Genomic DNA, 11,329 nt, shown 5'->3' with positions numbered 1-11,329 from the left:
TGACGCCTACGAGCATCGAAGGAGCTATCTGCAGGGAGCAACAACACTTGGCACATGGCAACCTCCCCCTCTGGCATGCGCGCCGGCGCTCGTCCAGGGCCGACAGAGGCATCGGACGTCTAGGATCTTGCTCCTCCTTCCTGCCGCACCTTTTACCATTCTACGTTTTACTCTTTACAGTCCTCTCTACTTGATCCCAACTGTAACTCCGGCCACCCCCTTGCGATATAAAAGGAGGAACCCGAGGCTGGAGAGGGGATCGGCTTCTTCTCCCTCAAGCCATAGCACACAGCGACTCTTCCTGAGAGCGCAAGCACAAAGAGACTTGGGACCAGTCCCTCTCTCGTCCATCTGTAACCCCCTACTATAGAACCCCGCGTGGGCAACACGAACATCCTCGATACTGGACGTAGGGCTTCCTTTGCCCGAACCAGTCAAAACCCGTGTCTCCCACGCAACCATCTGAGGCTTACGCGCATAAAAGAAATTTACTAGTCTAAGTCTTGATCCGCTGATCTTGACAACGACAATTAGCGAATGGTTACTGTAGCACCACATTGTCAAATCATGGACTAATTAGGCTTAATAGATTCGTCTCGCGATTTAGCCTAGGGGTTGTGCAATTAGTTTTGTAATTAGACTATGTTTAATACTCCTAATTAGTGTCAAAACATTCGATGTGATAGGGGCTAAAATTTAGCCCCTCCTTGCCAAACACCCCCTTAGGAGTATTAGCATGATAATAATGATTACGAAAGTGATAGTAACTGATCAACTACATCTAATTCCCACAAATCTAGTGCCGTTCTCTTTCATGCAAATGCTACATGTACAACAGGTATCCTAAAACTTCAATATGAATCATGTAGGTGCAGCCACGATTCACTAGGTTGTTGGGAGTTAGGGGGCTGATCATTTTCTTTGACAAAATAACTTTGTAAAAATTGTCTATTCAGTAGTAAGTCTATGTGATGAAAAATAAGTTATGCAAGTCCTTAAATTCCTTTTTGTCTTATTCTTATGTTGACAACTAATTTCATAGACCAGTTTTAAATGTAGGATTAGCCGAATAGGGAATGGCTGGTTGGTAGTTTTTCAACGTCTAACTACTTCATGCTCATGATTACTTCTATAACTACAAAGTTTGTTACTCAAGCTTTAGTGCTGAAGATGAGTATTCATTAAAAATTCAATTTTGTAGCTACAATTGTTTTCCCTTTTCAACCAGATAGTGAAATATAAATTTCATCCTATGTGTGGTTAGCTTATACATAAATAGATTTACTGCCCATAAATGCAAGTGTAAACATCGTTGTAAAAATAAAGATAAAAAATATTCAAGAAAATATTGAATATTACACAATATATGAAGCGTCGAAATATGCTCGTGTTGATCCCATTGTTGATCTTAGTTCCGTTCTATCATGACCCTTGATGTAGGATCCTATGGGATCATACATGCTCATGATCCTACTATTAAATTTTACTAACATCTAAGTTATTGTAATATTTATGCTTAATTATGTTTTATAGATTTTATTTTACATATTTTTCTCTCTGCATGGTATGGCGTGTCATGTTTTGTAATGTTATTATGAATATTTTTCATGTTTCCTAATGTTATTATGAATACTTTGACCCTTTTAAATGATTTAAAATATGGTTAAATAATGTTTAATATTACATTAAATTCAAATTGAATGGATTATGTGGACTTAATAAGTATACAAAATTTAATAACTCTATCAAAGCGGCATTATAGACTTCTATCTTTAGAATATGATTAATGTTATATTTCAAATATATCTTCTTTTCTAGAATATGACGGAATCATGATTCTACAATCTAATTCTATCAAAGATCCCGATCCTAACATGGGCAGTGCGCTCATATGCTTAACCTCAATTTAAAGATATGAAAATGTCAAATATTCGTTGAATCTCTGCCCTTATGATTGAGAATTCTCAAAATAACCCGCGCATCATGACCTTTCAATCTTTTACGAACTTTGGAAATATACCACGTTGAAAGCATTCACATGTCACGTCAGCAACCTAACTAACCCGCACCGTGCGACGTGCCGGTGTCCCCGTTGCAAAATAAACCCACACCCGCAGGCCGCAGCATCACGCCCGGATGGCGTGCCGCTTGCGCGCAATTTAAAACCCCCTCCGGCTCCAACCGCTCGTTGTTTGCCCGTTCTGGTTGAGCCGGTCCGCGTTCCGTGCCCGCGCCGGCCTCCCGAGACCCTCCACCAAACCACGCTCCAAGAACGCAACAACAACAGCACGCAGAAAAGAATCAACCGGCCGCGCAGCCGCACCCCCCAAGAGCATCGTGACCATGTCCATGTCCACCTCGCCGTCGGCGCACCTGCGACGATACCCCCAGTGAGTGGCGGCGGCAGGGACGTGCGCGCGTCATGGCGGTGCTGTGGCTCAGGCTGCTGCTCGCCGTCGGGCTCCCCATCGCGGCGCTGGTCGCGGTCGCGTTCCTTGTGTACAGGCGGCGGAGCTCGCCCCGCAACGCGCCGCCGGAGCTCCCGGAAGTTGCCCCCGCGGCTGGTGTGGAGCCGACGGCGAGCCCTGGGCTGGCGAAGCTCAACATGAGGTACAGCACAGCCAGCGCCCGCGTGGGGCTCCGGTTCCAGCAGCTGCACCAACACCACCACCGCGTCGACGTGAGGCACCGGGGCCCCGGCGGCGCGCAGCAGGGCCCGTTCCAGTGGGCGGACCACCCGCGGCTGGTGACGGAGGCGGCGGAGAACGGGTGGGCGCAGTTCGTGTTCGCCGTCGCGCCGCCGCGGTCCAAGTCCGCCTCCTCGTCGCCGCTCTGGGGCACCTGCCCGATCTGCGACGCCGACACAAGCCGCGACATGGCGGAGGCGGCCGCGTGGGAGCTCCCCGCGGGGTCGTCCGAGCGGATGCAGGCCGTGCGGCTCAACCCGGCCGCCGCCGCCGCCGCCGCGTCGTCCACCAAGAGGTGGCTTCCCGGAAGCATCCCGAGCCCGCTCCGCGGCGACGCCGACGCGGGGAACAACCCCAGCGCGCTGTGCCTCGCAAGGATGAGCCTGCCTCTGCCGGGGCCGCCGCTCGCCGGCGCGCCGTTCCCGCAGGACGCCTACTTCGAGATCACCATCATCTACCTGAACACGAAACGGCCGGAATGGTCGGCGTCGAGGGCGAGCCGGCGTGGCCGGGACGGCGCCAGCGAGAGCGACCGCGTCAAGCTCATCAGCTTCGCACCGGACGCCAAGGACCCGGTCCAAGAAAGCAGAGCCTCCAAGGACGATCAACAGGACAAGCAGAGGCACCTGGTCATGTCCCTCGGCCTCGCCGTCGCGTCCGCCGCTCCGGCACGGCCGGCGCTGGCGGGGACGTACGCGTCGTCCATCGGCTTCTACTCCAACGGCGCCGTCTACCTCGACGGTACGTGATTTGCAACGCACATAAAGCACTCTGCTTCGACAATTCTTGATGAGGTCAAGACGTGATCTGAAACTGAAAGTCATTTGATGGATTGTTCCAGGGATGAAGCTGGTGTACGAATCGGACAAGTCCTCGTGGGTCGGCGTGGACAAGGTGGTGGGTTGCGGCTTCGAGCCGGCGAAGCGGAAGGTGTTCTTCACGGTGGACGGGCAGCTGGTGCACGCGGTGAGCTGCAACGCGGAGGCGTTCGCGAGCCCGCTGTACCCGGTGCTGGCCTCCAGCTTCGACGTCATGGCGCTGGTCAACCTCGGGCAGGGCAAGTTCCGGTACGCGCCTGCGAACGCGCGGCGCACGGCGAACCCGTGCTTCGTGCGCGCCGCGTCCGCCGTCGACGCCCGCGGCGGCGGCGGCGGTAGCGACTCGATGGGGCTCGACTTCGACGACAGCGGCGAGCTCTTCTCCATGGGCCGCGTGGACTCCGGGTGGATGGAGGCGCTTCGGGCGAGCAAAAGCAGGAAGGACAGCGTCACCGGCTCCGGCGCGGCGTCCGTCGGCGACCCGGAGGCCGAGTCCGACCTGTTCGAGATCTCGCTGCGAGACTGATGAACGCGCGGTGACGGCAGGAGACCGACAGGTGGCCCGTTTGTCAAACACGGGTTAGTTGTAGTTAATGGCGACTGGCCACGCCGATACTGACAGATGCTTTAGCAGCTTAGGAGTTAGGACACTGCAGGATAATTTGGCACTTGCTGTTGTTGCTGTTCATGTATCATCGTCTAGCTGCTGTTACCTAGATGTGAAAAAAGTGTCGCAGGTAGGTTAAAAGGATTGAAAGTTTGTCTTACGTAACGAGCTTTTGATTCGTTGTTCATCTCCTTTTATCTATTCCCGCTCTGCTTTTACTGTTATGATGATGCAAAGATGGTAGAGTGGAGATAGATTGTGGAACTAGAACCTCGAATAAAGAAGAAAAAAGGTGCGTACAAAACACTACAAATTTGAAAAGAAGAATCTCCCGGCGATTCACATTTTGCACTGCTAATAATGGTATGTCTTTTTATCAGAGATTTGCAGAGTACATGCACCTTTATGCTTTTGCTATTGAATTTTTTAGTAGTTTTTATTTGTTGAATACAAAATTATGCCTGGAAGTCTGCTTTGATCTTAATAAAATGGTCTAGCTTTGACTCCGTATGGGTGTGGTGCTTGATGATACATCCTGTCAATCGAGCAAGTAGAACAAAGGATATATGCGAAGAAAATAATTAGAGTTTGGGTAAGTGGCACCTCAATCAACAACTAGCCTGAATGGCATCCAGAAATTTGAGTAACCCGGGAACCTTGTGGCGGTAGGGAGCCGAGAACATAACGCGAGCTCTCCCATCAAACCACGCGGCATACGCAACGGCAAAGAATCGGAACCGTTGCACAACTTGCCATTTGGCCTCCGGGTAGCGCAAGCACAAGAATTCCACGAAAAAAAAAAGCCTACAAGATATGAAGATAAGATAGCGAGATACCATGGCTTTGCCGCACCGCCGAATAACGCTATCCATCAACGAGAAGTGCAGGACAGAGAAGTGACAAACGATTGCCGTCAGTCAATTAAAAACACACAAAGCTCCGTGCCGTCCCTGAACGTCACTGCGGCCGGAATGATAACCTAATTATTGGGCTGTCACCTGGCAGAACTGCGCGCCTGCGCCCAGGTGTGACCTCCATTCCATGTCCATCCATGGCCTCAAGGTGTCGATGGCGTCGCGGATTTGGAGCATGCACGCGCAACTAGTGATGTTTCTTTCCGTGTTCTGATCTGCCGCCCGCGCCCAACCGCACCGCAGACTTTTTTCCTCATGGTTTTTCCGCGGAGGGGTCAGCGTCTGAAACCCCTGTGGCCTGTGGGATCGAGGTGTCGTCGTGCTCCCCGCTCCTGTCCATTTCGGCCGCCTCTAGAATACGGCCGTCCTTTGCGTGACCCGGTTTGGGAGTTGGGACGACGCTGCTTCATCTAGAAGGTGACTACTGACTAGGAGAGGTCTGGTCCAGCCATGCCTGCCTTGTTTTTCTTCTGTTGAGGTCAGCTGGTCCAATCCATTCTGCTCAGGATTACTTATCAGTAGTATTCTTTTTTTTCCCCATTTGTTTAGAGTAGTGAGGTCAGGATATCACATTCCCGTTGGAGAATCCTTCTTGGGATGAGCACCTCTGCCATGAAATTAAACAATCTTGCAATTCTTCTAATTTGCGGATGTCAAATTCAAAGGGCGCATTGGAGCACTCCCTCAAGCTATAGGCCGCATGTCAGTCCCATGTGCGGATGTGCCTGCGAGCGGCAAGCATGTATCCTAATTTGCGTGTTATCATGAGAGATTTGCTGCTGATGATGTATCCGTAGTCCTTGTGAATTGTCACTGCCTGGGGATCAAGTCTCCCTCGCGATAAACAATCCAGCAGCATACGCAAGTGCAGGAACAGCTCAGAACACACAACCCTGTTCTAGTACTGTACTCATGTACTGTTCGTGTAAGGAAAAAAAAGAGAGCGTATTCTCTTTCAATAAATTAACATTTGCACAACCATGAGGTCCATAATAAATACACAAAGAAAATCTGTTCGCGGACGTCAAGAAGAAAATCTGTTCACACCATGTGCCAGACAGCCAGAGCATGTTGCCATCAGCCATCAGCCTCCGAAACAGAATGTACGGCCAATCTCTGGGAGCAGGAAATTCAAGGAATGGATAAACAGAACACGCTCAAAAATCACTGATCAGAACGTAGCAGCACTGCTTGGATCCATGGCACACTTGCAGGTTGCAGCACCAGCAGCAGCTCACCATTCACCATGTTGACTTCATCTTCTGCAGCTTCAGCCTTCCACTTTCTTTCTGAAGATGATCCTGCCCAGCAGGCTCTGACTTCGCTTCTTCTTCCTCTTCGGATCAGCCGAAGCTTCGTCTTCCTTCCGCGCCTCGGCGAACACCGGATGGACGACTACCTGTGTCGATTCCTCGTCGTCAGCGCCGGCGTTTTTCTGCCCCTGTGCCGTGCTCCTCATTTTTGTTGCATAAACCTCTTCTTCTTCTTTCTTTAACTGCTCCTGTTTGGGCGTAGTAGGAGATCTGGAGCCCTCAGCGCAGGCGAACTCCTCGGCGAGGATGCTCGCGAGCGACTGCGGCTTGTAGTCGGACTTCGCCGAGCTCGGCCTGGGGTTGCAGATGGAGCCATCGAGAGGACCTGATGAAGTTGTTGGGACCTTCAGAGCCTGCAGCTGCTTGCTCAGAATCGTGATAGTCTCCTGGCACTCGGCGAGTTTGTCAGCTGCTGCGAGAATCTCCGAGTCCTGCAGGGAGTGCAGATGTTGTGAATTCAGTTCCTGATGACACGCTGAAAATTGTAACCTGCAATTCTTTTACTATTTTTTCTGTAAAAATGTATTGCAAGAACAGGGTAACTTACTGTTGCCAAATGACTTTCCTCTTGAGCTGCACAATGTTGCACACTTGCCTCAGCAGCAGTACTGCACGACAAAGAATATGCATCAGTTTTATTTAAAAAAATTTGAAACGAGTTTTTTTAAGGGGAAAAGAAAAGAAATCCATGTAGCAAACTTATCATCCACCTTTCTATCTCACAACAGGCTGATTTTCTGCCCGGCAGGATATTGTCATCCTGAGCAAGTACAACTAGTGCGAGTTCTTCATCCAGCTTCTCTTGATGAGTGGCCATTATATGGTCTTCAGCTGGCTGATTTGGTCCTTCCTGTGCTTCTTTCTGAATATCTGGAGTTGCTGCTGCTTCTGCAATTTGGATGTCCTGTTTACCTTCTGTGTTGACTGTACCTGGTGACTTATCCTCATCAAAATTCTTTTCATCACTATCCGCGGTGTCAGATAGATCTTGGTTCGATAAATATTGTTCCACAATGTACTTCAGGATCAGGCAAACCTCGTCGATGAACTTTTCAAGTTTAGCTTTCCCATGCAGTAGATCATGACACACCTGAACCAGTTGCTCAAGGCGACTGCAAAGTTCAGATTTGCCATGTAACAGCGGTCCTGATCTTGCAACATTATCCCCTGCAGATGTGCCAATCATGGGAGTGATTCTCTCAATCAGATCTCTCACCGTCTTCTCTATTTCAGACCGGTCAAATGGTACCTCTGAATCTTCTCTTTTGTTAGAAATTGCTTTCTGAATCTCCTCAAGAATGGTTTCAATGCTTTCTCCACTTGCTTCATGCTTATGCACCACGAGGTTCCAAATATCATGAACTCTTTCAGGATGGCCGTTGGGGATGGTACCATTCACGGCAGGATCATTGCCACTCTTCTCTGGCGTAACCGGTGCCATATCCGCCTTCTTCAGAGATGCACGTGGCACGTTGCCCTTCAGATCACCTGATGCCATCTCCATTTTCTCGATCTCTGCGAAATCGTCGAGCAAGTTCATCTCAGATGACGCCATGATGGATGCACCGTTCTGCTTGGCAGCCCTGAACTGCTCCAGTTCAGAAATCAGAGCAGAAGCCCAAGACTCTGATTCACAGTTAGCATCGTTCAGCTGCTTGTTCTCCTCTGTCAGCTCCTTGAGCTGCCTCTGCACCACCGTCAGCTTGCAGGCCTCGTCGGCGTACTTCATCTGCACGAACTGCAGCTCGCCCTCCCTCTTGGCGAGCTCCTGCTTCAGCGCCCTGTTCTCGTCCTCGACGGCGCGGAGCCTGGACGCAGCGTGGCCCTCGGCGTCCGACACCGAGCGCCGCGGCGACGGCGTCCGCGGCGAGAACGGCGGGACCGACCGCGGCGAGGACGGCGTCGCAGGGCGCGGCCGGCGCGGGCTGGCGGCGGGGGTCTGCTGCTTCTGCTGCTGATCGACCTCGTCCCTCATCTTGGCGATCGCCGCCGGCCCGGGCAGCCGCTTGCGGACCATGGCGCGCAGCCGCTGGCACTCGGCCTCCAGCGCCGCGATCCGCTCCAGGTGCTCCGCCTGCTGCCGGCGCGCGGCGTCGACGGACCTGAGGTCGTACTCCCGCTCCTGGCCACGGACCTCGAGCTCCTTCTGCAGCATGCGCACCTCGTACTGCAGCGACGTGGCCTGCTTCTGCGCCGACTCGAGCCTCGCCGTCGCGTCGGCGAGCTTGCCGCCGGCGGCCGCCTCGGACTGCCTCAGCTCGCCGACCAGCGCGTCCTTGGCGTCGACGGCCTTGCGGAGGCTGTTGTTCTCGGCGGCGAGCTTCGCGGCCTTCTTGTTCGCGTCCTCCAGCTTCTGCTGGAGCTCGCGCACTTTCCTCTTCTCCGAGGATATCTCGTTGGCCGCCTCCACGATGATCTGCTCCCGCTCTTCTCGGGCAATGACCAGCTGCTCCATGCAGGATCGCAGAGCTTCTTCCATTTCCGCCATCGTTCCCTTGATGATTGCTTCTTCAGCCCCTCCCTTGAAAATAATCACCAACAGCTTTTTCCTGGAAGCATCAGAGTCATCTTAGATTAGCCAATGCAGGTATTCGGTACAAATTTCATGCATAAACAAAGAATTTACGTTAACAACCTCTGTCAGCATTGTTGTGGCCAAGCCAATTAGGTTTGCATGATGCTCTTGCTTTATGTATGAACCCCTCAAGGTCCCAACAACTGCACTAGTTTGGTTTTCACGTTTTGCCTACCAGCTGCTAAGGATAAAAGGTCCTAGAACTGAACAGTGAACACTTCTCCATTCCATCCACCAAGCTTTTGTAAAGGAGACATAATGTGTGGGTTCTGAAGCAACAGCCACTTGTTGATGTGTCTCATTCCGAAGGAAAAAAAAAGAACTTGCTGTTAACTCTTTGACATCAGAAGCATTGAAAAGTTGCTCTTCTGAAATTATGACCACCAAACCCAAGACCATATATAACAAAACTACATAAGTATGCTTTTGTACTGTTGGCTCGTACTGAACCCTGTCTGTCGTTTATTCAAAAGCAATATCGTCTGAACCCTAATCCAAAAGTTGATTCTGGGCAGTCCAATCCGAGACCGATGAAGTATGAACTGATGATCTTCTAACAAGTAACAACTGTCTATTTGTTTGGGTTTGCTAGTTGTTTAGCCATGTAACTGTAAGATTAGCCGAACCACTGTATCGCGTTCAGCTAGAACTAAATACAACTGAAAATGTCACGATGAAGAAACAAACCGCAAACCTAATAAACACTTAAACAGTAATACAGTATAAACTGAAGTTGACGAAAACACTACCAATATTGGTGCAGAACTGAAGTACAACGCTAACCTGAACAAACAGCATTTCAATCTGAACAAAAGGAAAGATCAGAGGGCAGACAGTTTTGCAGCGAAAAGAAAGGAACAAAGTGACGAACCTTTTCCAGTACTTGGCTGTGGCTGATCAGGCTATGCAATTCTTCAGGCACCAAAGGGATGCATGGCTAGCTCCTCCCCCAGGACTCCATGGCAGGAGCAAGGAAGGCAAACAGGAAGAAAGAAACACAATCAGCCAGTGGAGCGGACAGCAACCTCCCTCGGTCAGGGCATTCTATCGGTATGCAGCTTCGCTGTCGCTGGCGAGGTGCAGGCAGTACTGGCAGTGTGGTCGGTGGGGTGCCTTGGAGTGGGTTGCAGGAGTGGAGCCTGTTGCAAGTGTTGAGGAGGAAGGCGTCAATGGGGGCAGCGCGGGTGGCGCTTTCGCTTGGCGGGAAGCGGAGGGGTCAGGGAAGGAAGGCGCGGTGGTTCAGGCATGCTGTCAGGAAGACTGAAAGCTGGAGCAGTTGGGCTGTTCAGTTCTGGGTACGACCACACACGACCCTACTGCTACTGGAGATCAGCGGCGGCATCTTCCTCCTCTTGACATGGCTGCTCTGCTGGCGGATCAGTGGGTAGCCACTTTGCACGCGACGGCTGGAAATTGCATTCGAATTATGGGCATCAATTTCATTTCTTCTAGATAATGATAGCATCAGTGTCCTGATGAGTTCAGACTTCATAGGATGATTAATGTGCACAAGTAGTGAAGTGGCGTGTTTTTTTTTCAGAATAAAAGGATGCCGCATTACTAGTGATTCACATTCTGAATTTCCTATTCGAAATTCCAGGCAGGTTACTGGCTACCTTTTTCTTCAGGGGATCGATGTGGCATGGCACCTCGTGGACGTTGGGGTTGACGATGACAGGTTGGTAAAAAGGCGCCGTCAGCGTTTCAGAGCTTATGAGGTTTAAGACCAAATCACTAACCCGTCCACACGCCACCAGTCGGTGCACTGGCAAATAAAAAGGCTACAAAGCTCGTGAGTCATCGTCCCAGCACAGGAGAAGAAACGTGGAGCACAATGATCCTGTTTGGAACAGTTTAAATCTTACCTATGGTCAAAATAAGTTGGCCAAACGACGGGCTGTTTTTAGGTTTTTCTGGTCGCGATTCTCCCCGCCTCTCCTATTTGTACTAAAACGCAGAAGCTGGATCAAATCTGCTTATAAAAAAATATTTTTTCCATTTTTGTGCAGCTTATTTGAGAAGCGTTTCTCCTCACCGTAGTACCAAATAAGACTAACATCGAACACGCAGACATGCTCTCACGAGTTAGGTCGCCACATGTGTGAATCCTACTCAAGTGAAAAAAGAAGGCCCTCGCTTTTTTTTGTTGTGATGAACCAAAGCACTGACCGGATGAACAGCATTCTTCGATTTCGACAGCAACCTAGGTACGTACAAGATCCTTAAAGGGCAAGAGGCAGCTGCTCTGCCGTTGTCATCAACTAGTGCTAGAATTGCAGCGGTTGGGGACGGCGTGCGTAGCATCTCGGATGGAATGGAACGCCAGGACAGCGCGCACTTGTGCGCTAGTGCAGGCAGGGACGCGTCGCATCGCCCGCCCGGCTGCCGGTGCCGTGGGGCAGGCGTCTGAAGTGA

At 50.9% G+C, this 11,329-nt stretch overlaps 2 protein-coding genes across 3 annotated transcripts; one reads left to right on the top strand and one right to left on the bottom strand.

Annotated features, from left to right (window-relative positions):
• The first annotated feature begins 2,141 nt into the window (after positions 1–2,141).
• Positions 2,142–4,309, top strand: LOC101758003. The gene is made up of 2 exons (XM_004953048.2): positions 2,142–3,428; positions 3,529–4,309. The coding sequence occupies exons 1-2, from the start codon at positions 2,423–2,425 to the stop codon at positions 4,029–4,031; spliced, it is 1,509 nt and encodes a 502-aa protein (XP_004953105.1). The 5' UTR covers positions 2,142–2,422; the 3' UTR covers positions 4,032–4,309.
• A 1,641-nt stretch (positions 4,310–5,950) lies between these two features.
• Positions 5,951–10,057, bottom strand: LOC101757338 (filament-like plant protein 7). 2 transcript variants are annotated; one of them, XM_022829448.1, is made up of 5 exons: positions 9,786–10,057; positions 8,975–9,718; positions 7,050–8,888; positions 6,887–6,947; positions 5,951–6,770 (listed from the first exon to the last, which is right to left on the bottom strand). In XM_022829448.1, exons 3-5 carry the CDS (start codon positions 8,825–8,827, stop codon positions 6,297–6,299), a joined length of 2,313 nt encoding a protein of 770 aa, XP_022685183.1. In that variant the 5' UTR covers positions 8,828–8,888; positions 8,975–9,718; positions 9,786–10,057; the 3' UTR covers positions 5,951–6,296. The 2 variants fall into 2 exon arrangements, with proteins under 2 accessions (XP_022685183.1, XP_004953103.1); XM_004953046.3 differs by lacking the exon at positions 8,975–9,718.
• Between the last annotated feature and the right edge of the window lie 1,272 nt (positions 10,058–11,329).

The sequence above is a fragment of the Setaria italica genome, chromosome I, assembly GCF_000263155.2.
Source record: "Setaria italica strain Yugu1 chromosome I, Setaria_italica_v2.0, whole genome shotgun sequence".
In the NCBI taxonomy this organism is placed as follows: domain Eukaryota; kingdom Viridiplantae; phylum Streptophyta; class Magnoliopsida; order Poales; family Poaceae; genus Setaria; species Setaria italica.
Note: the sequence above shows the minus strand (reverse complement) of the source record. Positions and strands in the feature narration are given on the sequence as shown.

Coding starts and splice junctions, on each gene's coding strand:
- LOC101758003 (XM_004953048.2), top strand. CDS start 2,423: ATGGCGGTGCTGTGGCTCAGGCTGCTGCTCGCCGTCGGGCTCCCCATC. Junction 3,429..3,528: donor CGGCGCCGTCTACCTCGACG/GTACGTGATTTG, acceptor GGATTGTTCCAG/GGATGAAGCTGGTGTACGAA.
- LOC101757338 (XM_022829448.1), bottom strand. CDS start 8,827: ATGGCGGAAATGGAAGAAGCTCTGCGATCCTGCATGGAGCAGCTGGTC. Junction 6,948..7,049: donor GCCTGTTGTGAGATAGAAAG/GTGGATGATAAG, acceptor TTTGTCGTGCAG/TACTGCTGCTGAGGCAAGTG. Junction 6,771..6,886: donor AGGAAAGTCATTTGGCAACA/GTAAGTTACCCT, acceptor CACTCCCTGCAG/GACTCGGAGATTCTCGCAGC.